We start from the raw sequence: 22,629 nt of genomic DNA, 5'->3' as shown, positions 1-22,629 counted from the left end.
ATGAATTGGAAACAAAAATGACTGATTTGGAGAATATTTTTTTGTCAAATAAGACTGATCAAGCTAGGTCCTCATGGCAGGCTGCCCAAAAAGAGTGGGTGGAGTATCTTCAAGAGGTGACTTGCCGGAGGTTGGGTTTAGGGTCACATAGGTGGTATGCTAATTCTGATCGAACAGGGAAGTTTTTGGCCCACTTAATGAAGCAGGAGAGCCCACCTAATATTATTCCTATGATTAAGCTAGAAACAGGTGAAGCGGTGATAAAGACCCCTGAGATCACAGAGCTCTTTTCTACGCATTTGGTAGAAGTTTATAAATCCAAATTAAATCGTAGCAATGAAGAAATTGACGAATACCTGGCACAGCTAGATCTCCCAAGTTTGCTGCCCTCCTCAAGAGATATATTGGAGGCCCCCCTGTCAGTTGAGGAAGTGAAAGTGGCAGTCAACTCCTTCCCAGGGGGTAAAGCCCCCGGCCTGGATGGTCTTCCCGGGGAGGTGTACCAGAAATATATAAATAAATTAGGCCCACGGTTGTTGAAGGTTTTTCAGCACATGGAGGCTGAGGAGTGTATTCCCCAGTCAATGACTGAGGCTGCAATAATAATGATTCCTAAAAGCGGGAAAAACCCGACCCGAGTCGACTCATACAGGCCTATATCACTTATAACGGCGGATGCAAAGATATATGCCAAAATATTAGCAACTAGACTCCAGATAGTAATACATCAAGTGGTTCATCCAGATCAAACTATGATTAATCTTAGAAGGGCATATACCTACCTTCAGGGTGTTGAGCTGGGGGGGTCGGATGCTTTGCTCGCATCTTTTGATGCGAACAAGGCATTCGACTCGGTTGAATGGCCGTTCCTATGGAGGGTGTTGCGGGCATTTGGGTTTGGGGAAAGATATATTAAACGGATCTCTTTGCTCTACCAAAACCCTAAAGCTAGAGTGACCATAAATAGGTTTACGTCTCCCCCCTTCTCTCTCTCCAGAGGTACGCGCCAGGGATGTCCTCTATCCCCCCTGCTGTTTGCAGTGGTTGCGGAGCCTCTGGCGTGTGTCCTGAGAGCGGCTCTGGGGGGAGAGAACGGGGGAGGAGGGCCCAGTAGAAATTTAGTCTCGCTGTATGCGGATGATCTCCTGGTTGGACTGGTAGTGCCCGGAGATCTACCAAGGGTGATAAAATATATTCAGGAGTATGGGGGATACTCTGGGCTTACAATGAACTGGGGTAAATCCAATTATATGCAGATAGGAAAAAAAGGTGGGACAAGCCTAGAGATAGATGTACAGTTAAAACTAGTGGAAAATTTCGGTATTTGGGAATTGTGGTAGCCAGGAATTCAGTCGAATTTATCCCCGATAATCTCATCCCGTTTATTAACGATCTTAAGTCGAAGTGTAGAAGCTGGTCAAGGCTTCAGATTTCACAAGTTGGCCGGGTTAACCTGGTCAAGATGGCAATATTGCCTAAGTTTTTGTACATTGCCCAACACTCTCCTGTCTTCTTTAAGGACGAACACTTTAGGAAGATAAAGAGTATAGTCTCCTCATTTATATGGAGGGACAAATTGCCCAGAGTTAGAATGGACATCATGTGCCGGGATAGGGAAAAAGGTGGCCTGGCCCTTCCAGACTTTAAACTATACTACATGGCCGCGCAGATGGTACAAATCTGTGCGTAGGTCAAGCCAGAGGAGGACTCTGTGGAATTACGAAGCCTTGTGGAGTGTGTGGATCCAGACTTCTCGCCTCTCCAAAGACTGTTTGTGAGGGGGCTCCGTCGTGATCTCCCTCCTCTAATCAGTCAAGCGGTTAAGGTATGGAGATGGTCCTGTAAATTAACAAAAGTAGTGGGTCTGGACCCAGACACCCCCATCCTATCCCTGCCAGGAATGAGGGAACTTAAAGAACAACAAGGAGGGATAGTTTGGAGTGCATATGGTATTACCAATATGGGACAATGGTGCCAAGATGGGATGGTGAAATCTTTCTCCCAGCTACAAGCAGAATTTAGTTTACCCAAGGAAGTATTTTTTAGATATTTGCAAGTAAGAAGTGCCATGACCCATGGGGGCAAGGCAGAAACTTGGGAGGTGGAGGAGGCCCCATGTAAAACTTTCATAAAACAACTAGCAAAGGGGAAGCGAATGTCTAAAATGTACCAATACCTTCATTCTTTCTCTCAATCCGAGGAGCTGGGGGTCCTACGGGCTAAATGGACCGAGGATATCCCCCAGCTGGATGAGAACGGATGGAGGGTGGCTTTGGCAAGTCCTCGGCAGTCGACTAATTTAATGCGGACACAACAGGTCCAATTTAATATTCTCCACAGGACCTATATTACCCCGGTCAAAATGAAAAAATATTCGGGGTCAGTGTCCGACGGTTGTCCTAAATGCGGGGAAGGGCCGGCTACGTTCGACCACTTACTTTGGAGTTGCAGGGATATTAGCAGGTTCTGGGGTGATATAAGGGAAACCTTAGCCCAGATAGGGGTTCCGAGAGCAGCTCTAATTAAAATAAACATGGTCCTAGGTATATGGAAGGAAGCAGCAATTAATTGTGAGATGAGGCAGTTGGTAAGAAGCCTTGCGGCCCTAGCCAAGGTGATAATAGCCCGACGGTGGATGTCCCCTTTGGCTCCGCATCACGGAGAATGGGTCAACTTGGTTAACCAGACCAGTGAACATGAAAAATATGTATATGCGTCTAGAGGCTCGTTTGTTAAGTACCAGGGAATATGGGGCCCCTGGAACAGGTCGGGCTACTATAAAGTTTGCAACAGTGAGAGGGCAAATTTGTAAGCAAAATGTTTCTTTCTTTAATTTTTTTTTTTTTCTCAGTATATTATATGTGAGGTACAGGTATGGGGGGACCTCCCGATCGATATAGAGATTGGTAGCTCTGCCCCAATATAAATAAATTGCATAGATAAACATTTTTTTACACAATGAGCGGGGGTAGCCTATGGCTATACAGGTGACACTTTAGCTAGTAAAAGAGCACTGAAGGTCAAGATAGAATGCATGACCAGTTGGTAATAAGGATCATGGACACTTATGCAGGCTCAGCACAGAGCCATTGACAAGGACGGCACTGGTGTATCTAGATTTAGAAGGGAAATCAGTAGGACAAATCCCGATAGATAGGGGAATGGGTTTTTTTTTTTTCGGCTCACACTGAGCGGGGTAGGTAGGCACACAATCTAAACCAATCATGAAATGCACGTTATCCCATACTTGACTGAGAGGTAATAGGTATGGCTACACAAGAGACACTTTTTATATAGAGAGCTCAGAAGATTTAAATAGAATGTTCTCTGGGTGCTAATAGAGTTCACGGACACACGGGGAATGTAAGTAAAGGTCAACACAAACCTAGTGATTGAATTGACACGCTCAAACACTAATGTGTTTTTTTTTTTTTTTTTTGGGGATGTTTGTCCTCTAGTCTATTGGGAACTTCAAAACAGGGGCCCAAAGGGTATATGGTATGAAAAAGTGTGGTTGGGACTCCTCACGGAATCAGAAAAGAGATAGATAAGAGGGGGAAATCGGGCGAAACACCAGGGCGTTCTAAGCTAATGGGGTGGTAGGGAAGCAGGAGATAACAAGTATAGTGAGGGGAAGGGATTGAGAAAGGGCCAGGTGCAATAGAGGAGAAAGAGGCAGGCAGGGGGATATCTTTTGGGCATGGCTGAGGGTCAATGAGCTGTGAATTTGGTAACAAAATGGCTATGAAAATGTTGTATTGGCGATTGTGGGGATGATGAACTAAAAAGAGCGGTGATTGTAAAATTATTTGTGACAATACCCCTTTACTGTGATGTGTGTCTATGTTTGTATTGTTTTGTATGTATTTGTTATTGGAAAAAGTAAATAAAAACGCAATTAAAAAAAAAAATTTCTTAGTGGTACTGTGGAAAATGGGTGTGGTTATGGGCGTGGTCATATGACACAAGGGGGAGTGGCTACATGACAAAACTATAGAACACAATGACATTTCTGTTTGGGCTTGTGCATTGCATCCTGAACACAAAATGTAGGAGCCAGACAAACCGTAAATAGGGATATTGCACGCCTAAGGCACGCGGCTAAAATCTACACAGGACTGCCTGTTACATGTCACACACCCAATACATATTACCCATGCCATAATGCCCGTTACACATTATGCCACGCATCGTAATGCCCATTACACATGCCACACACTGTAATACCTATTACAAATAATACACTGCTTCCGGACGCATTTCCATTATGTACTAAGGCCCCATAGAACCCTATTGGGTTCTTTTCACAACCATCAAAGATATTCCATTGGATCCCTCCTAGCATCCATCATGTCCTTCTGCATATGTGAAAATGGGGGAATGATGGTGACAGATAGTGGGTGACAAGGAGGGAGAGGGTGACAGGGAGATATCGAGTGATAGGGAAATATTGGGTGACAGAGATAGTGGGTAACAAGGAGATAGTGATGATGTAGCTAGTGGGTGATAGGGAGATAATGAGGGACAGGAAAATAGAGGGATACGGAGATAGTCAGTGATAAGGAGATAGTGGGTGATAAAATAGTAAGTGACAGGAAAATAGTGGGTGACATGGAGATTGTGGAGGATGTAGTTAGATGGTGGTGTAGCTGGTGGGTGATGGAGATAGTGGGAGACAGAGAGATAGAGGGTCATGGAGATAGGTGACGGAGATAGTGGGTGACAGGGAGATAGTTGCGTATGTAGCTTGTGGGCGACAGAGATAGTAGGTGACAGGGAGGCAGTGTGTGATGGAAATAGTGGGGGACAGGCAGATAAGTGGATGATGTAGCTAGTGTGTGAAAGGGACACTGTGGGTTATGTTCCTAGTAGGTGACAGAGATAGTGGACGACATGGACACAGTGGGCCCGGGCAGTGGTGGAAGCAATTCTGGTAAATTTCCCAAACTTAAAATGGTACTTGCAGGCTTGTATTGGAAAGGATAGTAGAAGGCAGCTGGATGGGTGTACCACTGACCAACGCGTTTCGCTGCCCCTGCAGCTTTTTCAAGGGGAAAAAGCTGCAGGGGCAGCGAAACGCGTTGGTCAGTGGTACACCCATCCAGCTGCCTTCTACTATCCTTTCCAGTACAAGCCTGCGAGCACCATTTTAAGTTTGGGAAATTTACCAGAATTGCTTCCACCACTTTAAAATACAGGATTCCAGGACAGGCATCATTTGTTTTGTGGAGGAACGCCCCCTCTGTAATTATTGCCAAGTCAGAATCCCTATCCACAACTTTTTCCACATCCATTGCGGAATAACTTTATTTACCATCTATTGGAGGCAATACAGCGAGGAAGCATCTCACCCCACTGTTTCCCTATTGCAATTGGAATACCATTCTTTTGGGCCCAAAAGAGGCCAGGACATGTCTGGATTAAGGTGACTTTTGGGACATCACCAACATATTTAAATACCGCATCACCCCCCCTTTTTTTTCATTTATATCCACATTTAATGCTTTTTAAGCTATATAGCTTTATACATACTATTCCCCCTTTTTTAAAGGAAAGGAATTCCTCCATTTCAAAATAAAAATAAAATAATTGTTTTTATATTAAGTATAACACCTGTTACTATTTTATAGCGCAACCACCCTTTCTTTCTTTCCAATGATGGAGAGGAGTATGCAGACGAAGATGGTCCCTGAGTGTTTGAGTATAGGAGAGCTGTGAGTGAAATGTGAAGAGAAGAGGGCTCTGACAACAGGAGGGAAGACAGCCCTGCTTGGAGGAACTTACAATCTAGTAGGAAGGGGAGACAGACAGATTACAAGAGGTGCAATACAGACAGTGAGTGACAGGCAGGGGGCTGGGTATATATTAGGGGAGATACTGTACTATACAGACAGTGAGTGACAGGCAGGGGGCTGGGTATATATTAGGGGAGATACTGTACTATACAGACAGTGAGTGACAGGCAGTGGGCTGGGTATATATTAGGGGAGATACCAGATACCAGATGCAGTCAGGGGAGGCAGGGGAGGCAGAGCCTCCCCTGTCATTAATGAACAAAATAAGAAAATAATACAAAACAAATACTTATGACACATATTATGTGTCATAAGTGTATGCTTTTTATTATTATTAAAAATTTTACCTCCCCCCCCCTGTTTTTTTTCTGGCTTAGGAGGCACCAAGAGCGGTGCCTCCCGCTTTCAATGTTAAGGGTCCAAAACAGGGGGCGGGCAGTGGCTGGGACCGAGCGCCGGGCTGTAAAAGCCCATTCAAAAAAAGCTATAGAAACGGCACCTGTAGAGGTGCCTTAGTGACAGGGACGTGCTTTCTGCCTATATGAAAGTACGCCCCTGTCACTGAGGCAGATGTGATTGGACAATCACATCTGCCTCAGTGACAGGGGCGTGCTTTCATATAGGCAGAAAGCACGTCCCTGGCTGTCACTGAGGCACCTCTACAGGTGCCGTTTCTATAGACAGAGAGGTCTGCTAATCGCTCCTGTTGCCGTGCATCAGTTAAACTGCTGCCCGCCGGCTCCTCTCTGCCGCAATTACCTTTTGGAAGCTTGGAGCCATTGGTGGTCACGTCGCTGCCTGCGGCCTCCTCCCTGCTCAGCTCCAGAGGAGGGGGATGCGGTCATTTGGTCGAATGCATTATGGTCGAATGTCATTACATCGAATCCATTAGGTCGAATTGCTAAAAGGTCGACATGATTCTAGGTCGACATGGGAAAAGGTCGAAAGGATTCTAGGTCGAAAGGTCATTAGTTCGACAGGTCATTAGGTCGACAAGGTCATTAGTTCGACATTGTCTAGGTCGACATTCACAAAGTCCACATGGGGTTTTTCACTGTTTTTTGAGCCGACATGTGCTGACAGGCGGTATTTCATGCCCTACCATCCACTAGGGCGTGGTGGGAGAATAAAATAGTGTGCCGAGCATAGCGAGGCACCGTGCCCGACGCATAGCGAGCGCAGCGAGCGATGCGAGGGGATGCAGTGCACTTTAAACTGTGTCCATGTCGACTGTGTTGACATTCAGGTAAAAAAACAGTGAAAAACCCCATGTCGACTTTGTGAATGTCGACCTAGACAATGTCGAACTAATGACCTTGTCGACCTAATGACCTGTCGAACTAATGACCTTTCGACCTAGAATCATTTCGACCTTTTCCCATGTCGACCTAGAATCATGTCGACCTTTTAGCAATTCGACCTAATGGATTCGATGTAATGACATTCGACCATAATGCATTCGACCAAACGATCCCAACCCAGAGGAGGGGACAGAGCCAGAGACTAGGGGAGCGAGCGGAGCAGCCGCAGCCGGGTTTTTGGTGTGGACGGAGAGGAGCGCTGCGGAAGAAACCAGCTAGAAGAGAGCCAGGGACCAGAGGGGAGCAGCTGGGTCAGGGAGCAGACACAGCCATCGCGTGGGAGATGGCGGGAGCAGCGACCAACACACCGCGGAGGTTGTGGACCTGCACAGAAAACCTCCGGTGAGACAGGCAGTGTGACCAGGAGCCATAAGGAGAGAGGGGACCGGCTGGAGCTGGCAACTTAAGACAGGTACCCTGTTCTACTATGTCCCTAGCCAGAATGCGGCCATTAGGTTATAGCACAGCAGGGACAGCAGACTGCCTCAATGTACCCCTTTAAGCAGAGCAGACAGTGACAGTCTTTCCCACATTGTCACTAGCTCAGTACAGAGTCAGCTTGCACCCATATTGCTAATTAGAATCCCTGCTGACAGTCACCCCTGTTAACCTGTCAGGATTCCATCCATCCATGCCACCCCCTTGCTACCTGTCATAGTGGCCCCCAGGCTCTGCTATTTAGTCATTCCCACTTGTAGCAGCCACTCTGTGCCCAGCATCGCTCATGTGCTGCCTGTGGGCTGCCTGCATTAGACTTGGCGGGGCTGGCTCAGGGTATGTGCTGGGAGACCCTATAGGATAAGCATATCTGTGACACCATGGGGCCTTATTATGATACAGTAGAATGCTAAGTGCAATCTGGTTGCGGCTTGGTGGAGCCAGCACCAACAGGCTTTGTGGGGAGCGCCGGGTCTGGGTTGCTTCTGCACTGACAGGCAGGAGCCACTCTGTTGGTTTCTGCTGCTTATGCACACCTGCCTGTCAGCACAGAAGCAACGTGGACTCAGCGCTCTCCACAGAGCCCATTGGTGCTGGCTCCACCAAGCCAGTGCCTCACCAACCACTAACCTCACCGCACGTCCCTGGGAGATACTGTACTATACAGAGAGTGAGTGACAGGCAGGGGGCTGAGTATATATTAGGGGAGATACTGTACTATACAGACAGTGAGTGACAGGCAGGGGGCTGGGTATATATTAGGGGAGATACTGTACTATACAGACAGTGAGTGACAGGCAGGGGGCTGGGTATATATTAGGGGAGATACTGTACTATACAGAGAGTGAGTGACAGGCAGGGGGCTGGGTATATATTAGGGGAGATACTGTACTATACAGACATTGAGTGACAGGCAGGGGGCTGGGTATATATTAGGGGAAATACTGTACTATACAGACAGTGAGTGACAGGCAGGGGACTTGGCACATATTAGGCGATATACTGTACTATACAGACAGGGGGCTGGGTACATATTAGGTGAGATACTGTACTATACAGACAGTGAGTAACAGGTAGGAGGCTGGGCATATTTTCGGTAACATAGTCATACTGTAATGACAATGACCGACAGGAAGAGGGCGGTGACGGGCGCAGTTTATATATAGCCTGGACATGTGTGCAGGCCAGGGCCAAGGGACGGACACAGAGAGACCTGTAGTACTGCCCTGCCCTCGGTTGTCACTCACTGCTGTCAGTGTCACCCGCACGTCCATCATGGAGAAGGTGCCCGCTATGGATCTCCGTGAGCCCCGGGTCTTGTGCCTCCTCTTCGGCATCTCTGCCGGGTCTCTGTTGCTCCTGTCCCGCTGGGTGAGCAGGGGGAGGATACGGCAGAGGATAGCACATGCCCGAGAGAGAAGGGAGAGAGCCTTGGGCAGGATGGAAAGAGCTGCCCGCCGCCTGGCCTCACAGGTCTGTCATACAGTGCAATACAAATATATATATATATATATATATATATATATATATATATATATATATATATATATATACCCAGAATTGTTATATAATGCAGGTGTTTTATATCAGTACTATATGACTGTTATATTACCTTTTTGTAATACAATAAATTTGCATAATATTACAAACACATTTGTGATTTCAATATAATATTATATAGGTCTGTGTTTCACCCTTGCATAATACAGGTCTGCTGCAAGTCCGTTGTATCATAATAATCGGTACTTGTTTCCTAGCACGGCCACAATCGTGGGGATCGTGTACCTTTAAGTTAAGGTACACGATCCCCACGATGGACCCGATTTCCTTTCAAATCAGGTCCATTTTGCCGGCAAAGGTACAAAATCGGGGGCATTGCGTCGGTCGGGACCATTAACATTGGGCCCGACGCGACCGACGCGATGCCCCCGATTTTGCCATAGGCTTCAATGTTAAAATATTTTTTAACATTGAAATCGTGGGCATCGCTTCGGTCTTGTGCCATTATAATGGCACAAGATGAGATGGACTTGATTAAGTCCATCTCACATTGAAAAAAATGTTAAAAATGTGAAATGGGCCAATATGACCCATTTCACATTATATATGGCCCCGTCGTCACCCCACGATAGACGCCAACCCGAAGCGTGGCGAGCGCAGCGAGCCCGCGAGGGGCGGCGGTGCGCGTCCTCCGACCTTTTCATTCCCCTACTATCCACGTCGGCTTGGAGTTGAGAATATATAGTGTGGCGAGCGCAGCGAGCCACTGAGCCCGAAGCGTGGCGAGCGCAGCGAGCCCCGCGAGGGGACGCGTATACCTGTGAGGTGTTGGTAGTAGACAAATTGGGTGTACACACCTGCGTACTAGCTAGCTCTATATCGTATTTTCAGGATGGGCTATATTGTAGTGTCTACCCAACATTAGGTATGGCTGTATGAAGCCTTAGAGTAAGTGGAGTATTTTTATTATTTTGATTAAAACAGTTTTAAAAGGTGCCATACGTGGTTGGCAGCGCCATGTATATAGCACACATTACAACAAAACAGGGTACACGGAACTAAATACAACTGAAAAACTAATTCAGTGCACAAGTAACAATAAGCACAATTCCCAGCACACAATACAGGTGGGATGTAGTTAGGGAAGTCAATCCCGGGGCATTTTTTCAATCCCGGGATTTGGGATTGAAAAATGCTCAATCCCGGGACTCGCGGGATCCCAGGATTGGCTTTCCTAATACAAAAACGCCCTGGCTGCCCCGCATTTACTTACATTTCAAGGTGCAGCTGGGTTGCCGGGTGGGATGCCGGGTGGGATGCCGGGTTGGTTGCCGGGTGGGTGGGCAGCTTCATACTGCCGGGAGCCGGGTTGCTGGGTGGGGGGACGGGTGGTTCATGCTGCTGGCTGGCTGGGTGGGCTGGCACGCTGGCCAGTTGGGCGGACGGCTTCATACTGCCGGGCGTGACCTCTGTCTGCCTGCGCAGCGTGACCTCTGATATCGTCACGCTGAGAGGTCAGGCTGCGCAGTGCTGCTCTGCTGCGTACCGGGAGAAGCCGGGCAGCGTCTGAGCGAGTGCTCAGACACTGCCTGGCATTAGACTGCGCATGCACAATCTAATCCCGAAATCCCAGGATTGGAAACTCCAATCCTGGGATTGAAATCCCGGCGTTTTGGGGGCCAAATCCCGGGATCCAACCGATCCCGGGATTGGCCACCCTAGATGTAGCGAAGTAAAGTTGTCCTCATACTACCAGGGGCAGGATGCCAGTGGAAGTGGTTACAGGTGTGAAGTGATGTGGGTATAGATGGTCGCAGAAGAGAGAGCTGTAATTGAAGGGCAAGAGAAGTGGGCTATGGGAACAGGAAGGAAGAGGGCCCTGTTCCAAGGAGCTTACAATCTATAGAGAGGGGAAGTCAGACAGGCCACATGAGCTGCAGGTAAGGAGGCCTGATGGCAGGAAGTCAGCATGGCAGGGATGGGCAGAATGTGAGTCTGTAGGTAGGGAGAGTGGCCTCAGTACCAGGTTATGCAGGAGGGTACACTTTCAGGAACAGGTGGCCCGTGCACTACACCCCTGGGCGGCTTTCAAAAGTCACCCAGTGTGTATGGGCCTTTATTCATGAGGAGCAAATGACTGAAAGTCGCGAACTGCACATATGCCCACACACCAGACACTAATACTATGGTTGCATTGCGGAAAATGTGACCCCAGTCTAAGGGGCAATGACTGCATTGCGGGGATTCCATCGGAGTGTTTCAGGGACGTGGTCCAGATGAGTTTCCGTTAGTGGATTAGGCCCAATATCCTTCAGTTGCTGTGTATGAATGGGAAGCGGTCATCTAGTAGAATGAACTTAGGTCTACAGTCATTAGGTCGACCCCACTAGGTCGACTGGCAGGAAGGTCGACCTGACTTAAGGTCGACATGGGCCAAGGTCGACATGACTTAAGGTCAAATTTGCATAAAGGTCAACATGAAGAAGGTCGACTGGTCATAAGGTCGACATGGGGTTTTCACTGTTTTTTGTGCCGACAGGCGGTATTTCATGCCCTACCATCCACTAAGACGTGGAGGAGGTTATTAAAGCTGTGGCGAGCGAAGCGAGCCACCGTGCCCGAAGCATTGCGAGCGAAGCGAGCGATGCGAGGGTCCGATTCTCATTGCCAACTGTGTCCATGTCGACTGTGTCGACATTCGGGTAAAAAAACAGTGAAAAACCCATGTCGACCTTATGACCAGTCGACCTTCCTCATATCGATCTTTATGCAAATTCGACCTTAAGTCATGTCGACCTTGGCCCATGTCGACCTTAAGTCAGGTCGACCTTCCTGCCAGTCGACCTAGTGGGGTCAACCTAATGACTGTTGACCTAAGTGTGGTCTGACAGATGTACCGATTCCGTATGAATGATGGCTGAGGAGGTGCCTCGTGGCTCCTGTCTGGGGCATTATTACAGACTTTGCTCTACAGTAAGTCAGGGAGGGTTTAATATTTATACATTTCCTGCTGACTTGGCTCAGTTATATAACCTGTGTTATCTCTGTATCCACACCCAGGACTGACCCTGACATTGCCCTCTGGTATGGATCCTGTCCTTGTACACAACTGCCCCACTCATATTAACCCCTGCCTATCTGATGCTCACTACTGTCTCTCCTTAACCCCTGCCTCTCTGATACCCCACACTGCCTCTCCTTAACCCCTGCCTCTCTGATGCCCACTACTGTCTCTCCTTAACCCCTGCCTCTCTGATACCCATCACTGTCTCTGCTTAACCCCTGCCTATCTGATGCCCACTACTGTCTCTCCTTAACCCCTGCCTATCTGATACCCATCACTGTCTCTGCTTAACCCCTGCCTATCTGATACCCCACACTGTCTCTCCTTAACCCCTGCCTCTCTGATACCCCACACTGCCTCTGCTTAACCCCTGCCTATCTGATACCCCACACTGTCTCTCCTTAACCCCTGCCTCTCTGATACCCCACACTGCCTCTGCTTAACCCCTGCCTATCTGATACCCCACACTGTCTCTCCTTAACCCCTGCCTCTCTGATACCCCACACTGCCTCTGCTTAACCCCTGCCTATCTGATACCCATCACTGCCTCTGCTTAACCCCTGCCTCTCTGATACCCATCACTGTCTCTCCTTAAGCCTTGCCTCTCTGATACCCCACACTGCCTCTGCTTAACCCCTGCCTCTCTGTTACCCATCACTGTCTCTCCTTAACCCCTGTCTATCTGATACCCCACACTGCCTCTGCTTAACCCCTGCCTCTCTGATACCCCACACTGCCTCTGCTTAACCCCTGCCTCTCTGATACCCATCACTGTCTCTCCTTAACCCCTGCCTCTCTGATACCCCACACTGCCTCTGCTTAACCCCTGCCTCTCTGATACCCCACACTGTCTCTCCTTAACCCTTGCCTCTCTGATACCCCACACTGCCTCTGCTTAACCCCTGCCTCTCTGATACCCATCACTGTCTCTCCTTAACCCCTGCCTCTCTGATACCCCACACTGCCTCTGCTTAACCCCTGCTTCTTTGATACCCATCACTATCTCTCCTTAACCCCTGCCTCTCTGATACCCATTGCTGTATCTCCTAACCCCTGCCTCTCCGATACCATCACTGTCTCTGCTTAACCCCTGCCTCTCTGATGCCCGTCACTGTCTCTCCTTTACCTCCCTTTTGTCATGAACACTGTGCATTACCAACTGTCACATTTAAAAAAAATCTGTGTGGAGTCCTGAAGGTGCGTTTTTCGGGTGCAATGCGATGCACACTCCTGCGCACATCACACAGCACAGAAAGTCTGTGCAGCCCGTGCTTTTAGTACTAGATTGCATCGTATCGGTGCTGTAGCACATTTGATGCTTTTTGTACTAAATACAACGCAATCTAGTACTAAAAGCTCCGAGTTCATCGCACCGTGTATGGGCACCTTGAGGACTGAAGGTGCCCATACATGGTGCGATTATCACAGGCAATTTGAACTTTTTAGTTAGATGAACTCACATTTAGCCTGCAATGCGATGCGCGCTCCCGCATAGGCCATATTGCAAGGCAAAATAGTATGTGCAGCAGGTATTTTTAAACTAGATCTCATGTCCCTGTAATTGGCTATTGTAGTGTAGTCAAATATTGAGTGTAGTTCAAATCACAACGTAAGTACAGTCCAAATTATATGGCTCAAATCTCACTGTGTGTAGGTACCGATAGTTGAGAACCTGTGACCTATATGATACTTTTTGATACCAAATCTAAAAATATTAGTTCCTACTGTCATGTACGCTTTGCTTTCTCATTTCAGCATCCTGTAGCGGATCCATCAGAAATCCTGTCCCTGTCTCTGGCAGAGCTCTCAGAGAGACTGAGAGAGGGGTCGCTCTCACCAGAGACTGTTCTTCACACCTACATGAGCAGAGTGAGTGAACCCTGTAACAGCAGAGGAGCTGCCTGGATCTGATGGTGGGGTAATTTACTGATTGGTTATTGTGGCTCACCCCTTGCTTCCTGGCTGTTTCTTTTACTACTCCGTGGCTCCCCGTCCACTGTGTGCCGTACCTCTGTGGTTCCCCTGTGTGCTGGTTGTGGTACCTCAGTGTCTCCACTGGCTGCTGTGTGTGGTACCTCAGTGGCTCCCCTGGCTGCTGTGTGCGGTACCTCTGTGGCTCTCCTGTGTGCTGGGTGTAGTACCTCAGTGGCTCCCCTGGCTGCTGTGTATGGCACCTCTTTGGGTCAAATTCCATGGTCGGTGCGCGCCCTCGCGCAAAAACCAGAGTAGAATTTTCTAGTGGAAAAGGGGTATAAGTGTTCCACCTCTTTATTCACGGGTAACTCCACCCCCTTTTCAGGACCTGCACAATGTTGACACTTGGTGTTGTAGGAGCTTCCGGTGCTGCTGCCTATCAGACAGCGTGACAGGCACAGACAGCAGCCACAGAATGCTTCCCCACTCTGCATCCTCTGCTGAGCAGGTAGCGCCGACTCTGTATGAAGCCCTCCAACTGCTGTGAAACTACACATCCCAGCATGCCCTGCCATAGATTTGTTATTAGGGCAAACTATATTTACTATTGTAAAGCGCAACGGAATCTGCTGCGCTATATAAGAAACTGCAAATAAATAAATAAATAAATAAATATCTGTCACAGAGCATGCTGCAATATGTATGTCATTCTGGATTCAGTTTCTTGGTGTGTTGAGGAGATTAATTAATATTTTTAGGTGAATACAAGATGTCTGACCATGTGACGTATTCACAGGCCCTGGAAGTGACTCGTGAGGTGAACTGCATCACTGACTATCTGCCGGAGTGTGAGGCCTGTCTGGGGAGACTCAGAGAACAGACCACCAAAGGACCTCTCTACGGGGTCCCCATCAGCATAAAGGACAACTTTAACTTCAAGGTAAGGAGGGTCAGCTCCATTTCATGTACAAGAAATATGTATTTTGTGATGGATTTTTACATGGTTGATTGTGAATTAGAACCAGTGATATTAACCTTTCCTGTGATGACAGGATCGCAGCGCAGCTAGGGCCTCATTCTGAGATGGGGCTGCAGATATGTAGAGCTTGTAACTTTTCACCTGGGTAAAACCATGCTGCACTGCAGATGGGGCAGATACAATGTGCAGAGAGAGTTAAGCTAGTGAAAGCTTTAGGAATGCGACCTTCCTTTCAAGAGCACGCAGATATCTCAGAGCCTTAGAAATGACTGCAGACGGTCTCTTTCAAACAGGTTTATTCACCGTCCCTTCCTTAGCTCGTTGGTCATATACTTATACCATGTAACACAAATAATTCCTCCCCCTTATGGGAGGGGATATTACCAAATACATACCATGTTCACATGCTACACTCCCTTAGTGTGGAGTTACAAAGTCTATAACTGGTTTGACGTAACTTTACTATGCCATCTCCGATGACATAGAAGAGTGTATTTCCTCATATGGGTATCATTAGTAACCTTGAGTTATCTACAGAATCTGAAACTCAGAAGGAATATATCTTTTAACCCATTCAGCTTCCTGTACACAAGATAAGTATATATAATGCTAGTACATATGGGTCTTTATAATACTCTGTACTGACAAGAATTATGCTATTTTATAAGTAATATAATGTTGAGTAAGATAAACTCTATCACTAGGTACACAACTGAAGGTATAGCTGCCGACAGATCGGGCGGCATGTTCTGCATATACACTGCCAGATCAATCGTGATTGATATCATAACTGTGCCCGCCCACTTGCGCTGTCAATCGCCATTGGTTTGTGCAGCAAATGTGCGGTCATACACAGCACGATGTGTCTATGGGCCCGATTCAGACCTGCTTGCTGGGCTGCGTGTGTTTGGAGCGCAGCAAGCAGGTTAATGTCGCCTTGCTGAATACAACCCTGTGCACAGCTGCAAAGGATTATTTATCTTTATCCATGTGCTCCGGAGCCTGTGCAGTCACTGATACCTCTTCTGCTGCTGCTTCTGGCCTCAGAGGGGACCCGCTGTTGCTGCTGACCACTCAAGATCCCAGCGCTGGCTAAGTACTCAGAGGAGATTTGAGGTTTAGGAGAAATAGGCTGTTTTACATTTTAGTCAGAGCGCTCCTGTATCATATACATAGCGCAGTACTGACTGTTGGCAGCCTCCTCTTTATTTGTCTCTATTAGCTGCCTGTATCCTTTTGCTTCCTAACTTGTGTGCATTGTGGGTTGTTTGGTGTCACTAACATGGCAGGAGGTAGCTCAAAACAGAAGGTGACATATGAAAGGTGTCACAATAAATTTACACCTCAAGTGGACAGTATATGTGATACTTGTACCCTTCCACCAGTTTTATCTCCCCAACAGGACTTTCCTATATGGGCTTTTCAATTGACAAAAGTGATTTCTAATCTGTCTTCTGAACCATCTGCCTCACAGACAAGGAGGTCGCCAGGTCCCAGCAGGCTGAATTAGCTTCAGCGGTGGAATCACTTGCCAGGACCTTAGCCCCTAGGGCTCGGGCTCCTGTAGCCCCACCCAGCCGTCACTGCTTCTAAGAGGCTATTTGCAAGCATTGAAGCTGCAGGGTCTGATGAAGAGATGCCTCTCATGAAGGAGGGAGAATTTGAGGAACCAGAAGAGGTACAGCAGGTTATTGAACCTGTTTCCCAGGGTTTTGAGGACCTTATTGCTATGGTTAAATCTACTTTACACATAGTGGATACTGATATTCCTCAAGATCATCCACAGTTGTTTGGTAAAAAGCAAAACCCTCCTCCTCAGGCTAGGCGACTTACTCAAGGACCACCCTTCCGGTCCTTTCGCCCCCAACCGAGGCTTTGTGGCCATCCAAAACCTGCCGCTTTCTCTGGTCGTGGAGAAAGGGGCCAGGGTAGAGGATCCTCTCAGGAGTCCAAGGCTTCCTCTAAAGGCCCATACACACTGGGTGACTTTGAGCTGAAAGTCGCTCAAAACAGGAGGTTTGAGCGGCTTTCAGCTCAAAGCTTCCCAGTGTGTATGGTCCGGCGATGAGCGGTGAGCGCTACTGCGTGCTCCCGCATCATCGCTGGGGAAGCCGCTCATCTGCTGGTTATACCAGCAGATGAGCGGCTATCAGGACGGCTTTTCATAGCGCTCCACTATGCAACGCCCCCCTCCGTCAGCGCCAGGCAGGGGGAAAGCCGCTCAGTGTGTATGCACTGAGCGGCTTTCCCCGCAGTGATGATAGTGATCACCGCTGTCCATACATGCTGGGCATAGTCGCCCAGTGTGTATGGACCATAAGCCCTCTGCATGACTATCCCCCCTCCCACTTGGGGGAAACCAAGGGGGGAGCTCATTTACATCTTTTCAAAGACATCTGATTCCTGTCCAGCCAGGACGTTTGGGTTTGGAACCTGATAGCCTTTGGCTGCAGGTTGGAATTTCAACGTAATCCGCCTCAAAGATTGTTTTACAACAGGTTTAGCAGCTTCGCTTGACAAAGGCTTCTCCCTGATGGCAGCGGTCAAAAAGTTGTTGGAGGCGGGAGTAGCGATTCCGGTCCCTTCATACCAGTGAGGACAGGGTTTCTATTCCAGCTCGTTCCTCGAACCAAAGCTGGACATCTCAGCACGCCCAATTCTCAAGGATCTCAATCCTTTCCTGCGAGTGGCCTCTCCTCCGCCTCTAGGATCTTCACGAAGATCATGGCTGTAATGATGCACTTGCTAAGGTTCCAGGGCATAATGGTGATACGGTACTTATGTAGTTTCACGGCCGGGTTCTACGCTCGCCACAAACTATGTTAAAAAAAGTAACTTAACTCCATGCCAACATGGATAGTTCCTACCCCCACTATCCATGTTGGCATGGAGTTGATTTTAAATAGCGTGGCGAGCGTAGCGAGCCACCGAGCCCGCAGTGTGGGCGAGCGAAGCGAGCCCCGCAAGGGGACTCAGACGCACGGCGTCATGCTGGCGCCGTGAAACTACACAAGTACCGGTGATACTTTACCAGGACGACCTTTTGCTAAAAGCATCTTCCAGAGAGATTCTATTCGACAATATTCAACAAACTCAGGAGGTACTTTTGATTCATGGCTGTATGCTCAACCTACAGAAGTCACAACTCCATCTCTCACTGAGCTTTCTCAGCCAATCAGAGGGCTGCCCAGTGACCTGACCCCCGCCACCCGCTAGCGCTACTTCTTGCGCTACATAATGCCGCCCTCTGCCCGCCATCTCCCACGCCGCCAGCGGTCCCTCTGGCCCACTCTCCCCATCCCCACACCGCTGAAAATGCATCCGAGCATCGCATGTGGTTAAAAACCACATGCGATTGCTCCTGCAATTCGATAAATATTATGTGCAACACATAAGATCTTGAGACCCGACATTGGACCAGCGTGCCCACGCATCGCGTCGAATGTCCCCTTAAAAATGCATACAATCATTCGATTTATTGGCCAGATGTGGTCGAAATCGAATGATTGCATGCAATATCTCACTTTGTACCCCACATTCAATCTGTCTCAAAATCATGCCACATGAACCTAAAAAACATATTTAAAATTCGCCCTTACCTTACACAAGACACTGCAAAAACTCTAATCCATGCTCTCATCATCTCACGCATTGATTATTGCAATAGTCTCCTTATTGGCCTTCCCCAATATAGACTCTCACCACTACAGTCCATTATGAATGCAGCTTCAAGGCTAATCTTCCTAGCCAGACGTTCATCGTCTGCAAAGCTACTCTGTCAGTCACTTCATTGGTTACCTGTATTCTACCGTATTCAATACAAAATTCTTTTACTTACACACAAAGCCATAAACTAAACTACACCAACATACATATCTTCTCTTATCTCAAAATATCATCCAACACGACCTCTACGCTCCTCCCAAGATCTGCGCCTCTCATCCACACTCATTACTCGCTCCCATTCCCGACTGCAGGACTTTCTTCGGGCTGCACCCACTCTGTGGAATGCCCTCCCAAGCACAATAAGACTCTCCTCCAGTCTCCCAAACCTATAAGCGTTCCCTAAAAACTCATCTCTTCAGGCAAGCTTATCAAATTCCAGAACCAGTCATAGAACCTTGCATTCTGGTGGAATCGATGCAATAAAGAATACAGTATCTATCCTTATGTATCAATGCCTATTTCCCTATAGATTGTAAGCTTGCGAGCAGGGCCCTCCTACATTTTAACTGTCTGTAAATACCGTTTTGTTGTATCACTGTCTGCTATTGTAAAGCGCAACGGAATATGCTGCGCTATATAAGAAACTGTTAATAAATAAATAAGTGTATGGGCAGCATACCAATGAGGCCCATAGTGTGGTGCAATGTTACTGATTTACATTGCACGATAATCCAGAAAACTAGTGTGTGCAAAACATTCTTTGGGGTTAGAGGTCACGGAGTCCAACAAAGGACTTTGCTGCTGCACCTACCCTCATTAATATCTGCAGTTGAGCATCTTATCTGTAGTTTGAATAAAAAAACTTTATTATTTTTCTCAGTGGATATAATCTCATTTTATTTGAAAATTATTTTTATTAGTTTTCAATTAATATTATACTTACATAGGTGACATAGATGGTAAAGATTATAAATAAATGATGATTTTTGATGAACAGTCATTTCATGTCACTTTTTGTATTTGCTCACTGGACAGGTAAACATATAAACCAATGGTTCCCAAACTGTGTGCCGCGGCACCCTGGGGTGCCCTGAGATGGTAGTCCAGGACCAATTAATTTTATTTATGGTCAATGTAATAGGGAAAATCAGTGCTTGTGGCTTCCAACCATACAATATGTGGACAAACCGAAGTGAATACTGTCCCTCACAACATAACTGGACCTAAGGATTACATTTATTTAATGACATTTTTTTTCAAAGTACTCAATAAGAAACTTTTGGCCTAGGGGTGCCACAGAAAAAACTTCTGATACTCCAGGGTGCCGTGATTCCAAAAAGTTTGGGTACCCATTATAAACATTATGAAATAATAAATTATGTGAGTATTATGTAAGATATAATATTCTCGACTTTTTATTTTTGACTCCACACTATCCCATCCCCAGTTATTGTGGGATTGTAATATCATAATCTATTTGTAGACACCTGGAATGCTGCTTATCTTCTGTGTGGAAGATTTACTTTACATTTATGTTTTCAGGAACTTTTCATCACATTTGTACCTTCTCTTTGCATGTATGGTTAAAGATTAACCCCATTTCACAAACTGCTATATAGTAAAACAACAGAATCTCTGCAACGTGTACCTCCTTTCCAAAGATTTGTGCCTCATTAACGCAATGCCAGTCAGTGTCCTAATTTGTAGTAAATGGGGGAAATTTACTAATACCCCTTTTAGACAGAAAAGTCTGAAAATCCCGGCAAATACACAGCATTTCAAATGCCGTGTCATTTTGCCGGGAGCAGCCTGACCCCCCTTCACACAGAAGAACAAATTACCGGGTTGAAAATTTCTACCCAGTCATTTGCTGAATAACACGGGTATTTCCTCTGTGTGAAAGGGTCAACACGGGTCATAAATCCCGTGTCCTCGACCCTGGTAAATTCCTGGGTCGGAGACACGGGATTTACGACACTGGTGTGCCCTTTCACACAGAAAAAGGACTCGTGTATTTAAGGACATTCCGGGGTGGAACTGCTTCACCCAGGTATTTCATTTTCTGTGTGAAAGGGGTATAAGATGTGTATTCTACTTCACATGTGATGTTGCTTTGGGCAACCAATCAGATCCTGTCTACTAGAGGGTGCTAAATAAATAAGAAGTATATTCTGATTGGTTCCATATAGCAACATCCCATGTAAAGTAGAATACACATCTTAGTAAATTTCCCCCAATAGGTCTGTGAAGTACTACCAATGCAGAACCAGGGTCCAGATCTAGGAATGCTATAAATGATTATTTATTATAAGTTACTTATATAAGGCATACACATTCTGCAGTGATATACAGAGAATATTTATCTATTCACATCAGCCTCTGCCCCAGTGGAGCTTACAGTCTACAGGGCATATGTAACAGCACAGTTTCCCGGAGGTACGGGATGCTGGCCGATCTTGGACATTTTTTTTAAAACGGCCATCATTTACAGTGCCTGGTTCTCCCTTCTAAATGATTGTCACATACAGTATTTATGAGGATCCGATATGTAATGCCGGCGGTCGGAATCCCGGCGGTCGGAATCCCGACACTGGAATCCCGACCGCCGAAATCCCGACATGGGGGGGGACGTGGAGCGCCCCCCCCTTGCGGGCTCGCTGCGCTTGCCACGCAGCGGGCCCGGTGCCTCGCTACGCTCGGCACGCTATTTTATTCTCCCTCTATGGGTGTCGTGGACACCCACGGAGGGTGAAAGTTTCGGGATTTCGGCGATCGGGATTCCAGTGTCGGGATTCCGACCGCCGGGATCCCGACCGCCGGCAAATTGACTGCATCCCATTTATGATATACATATGACATATATGATTGTATCATATCAAGGATTCAAATCCATCACCTTCCATACTGCAGTCAGGCACCTTACTCATGGAACTATTTGCTCCTGTTTGGGAAGTGTGAGAGTTTTTCGCAATGTGTGCCTTAAATAAAAGAGTGTGTAGCTGGAGGTGCTTAAGGACATGAGTGGAAGATGGGGGTAGACAAGAGGAGGAAGTTGCATTGTTTTAAACAGAAAATTGGCAGGTGCTGCCGAATAGCACCCCCTGTCTTGTGGCGCCCTGTGCGTTGGCACATGTTGCAACACCCTAATTATGGCCCTGTCCAGAGGAAATCCACGCAAGGACGGTGAATCAGCTGTGGTGGGAATTGATCCTAAGACCTCAGTGTAGTGAAGCAGTAATGCTATCCAATACACCATCCATGAGGCCGTGGATGACATTATTACATTGGGAAGGATTCTCTACAGTAAGTGCTCAATGAAGTGTCCTGATTGTTTCTGTGTCTGTATTTGTCAGGGTCATGACACCACGCTGGGGTTACTCAGGCACCTGGAGCGGCCGGCCTCTGAGCACTGTGTCATTGTACAAGTACTGCTGAAACAAGGAGCCATCCCGTTTGTGAAAACCAACATCCCTCAGTCAATGTTAAAGTAAGATACTGATATCTGTGATTCTGGGGCTGTATTATAGTCACTGCGCACATCTCACACCTGCATAGTAATGACCAATACACCTGATTTATACATCCGATTTATTAGGCATCATCAGTTCCCTATTTCCATGGCATCTTCTCCTTACTTCTTTTTATCCCTTTTGCCTCTGGTAGCTCAGCTGCTCTATGTGGTAATATCGGGGGACCCTGACTCCAGCACATCGCTTACTGCTCTGTAGCTCTTCCCTGGTAGCTCAGCAGCTCTGTGTGATAATATCGGGGGACCCTGACTCCAGCACATCGCTTACTGCTCTGTAGCTCTTCCCTGGTAGCTCAGCTGCTCTGCGTGGTAACATCGGGGGACCCTGACTCCAGCACATCCCTCACTGCTCTGTAGCTCTTCCCTGGTAGCTCAGCTGTTCT

The 22,629-nt window shown here is 47.3% G+C and overlaps 1 protein-coding gene across 1 annotated transcript in view; it reads left to right on the top strand.

Moving 5' to 3' along the window:
- Nucleotides 1–8,701: 8,701 nt before the first annotated feature.
- LOC146026611 (vitamin D3 hydroxylase-associated protein-like) overlaps nucleotides 8,702–22,629 on the top strand; it is a 53,286-nt gene continuing 39,358 nt past the window's right edge. Inside the window, exons 1-4 of the mRNA XM_083157422.1 lie at nucleotides 8,702–9,067; nucleotides 13,914–14,027; nucleotides 14,869–15,012; nucleotides 22,071–22,204. Of these exons, the coding sequence (XP_083013548.1) occupies nucleotides 8,768–9,067; nucleotides 13,914–14,027; nucleotides 14,869–15,012; nucleotides 22,071–22,204 (692 nt within the window). The 5' untranslated portion in view covers nucleotides 8,702–8,767. The remainder of the gene's footprint in view (nucleotides 9,068–13,913; nucleotides 14,028–14,868; nucleotides 15,013–22,070; nucleotides 22,205–22,629) is intronic.

This window comes from Crinia signifera, chromosome 8, assembly GCF_055691185.1.
Source record: "Crinia signifera chromosome 8, ASM5569118v1, whole genome shotgun sequence".
NCBI lineage: Eukaryota > Metazoa > Chordata > Amphibia > Anura > Myobatrachidae > Crinia > Crinia signifera.
The sequence above is the reverse complement of the archived record's forward strand: the minus strand, read 5'-3'. Positions and strand labels throughout refer to the sequence as shown.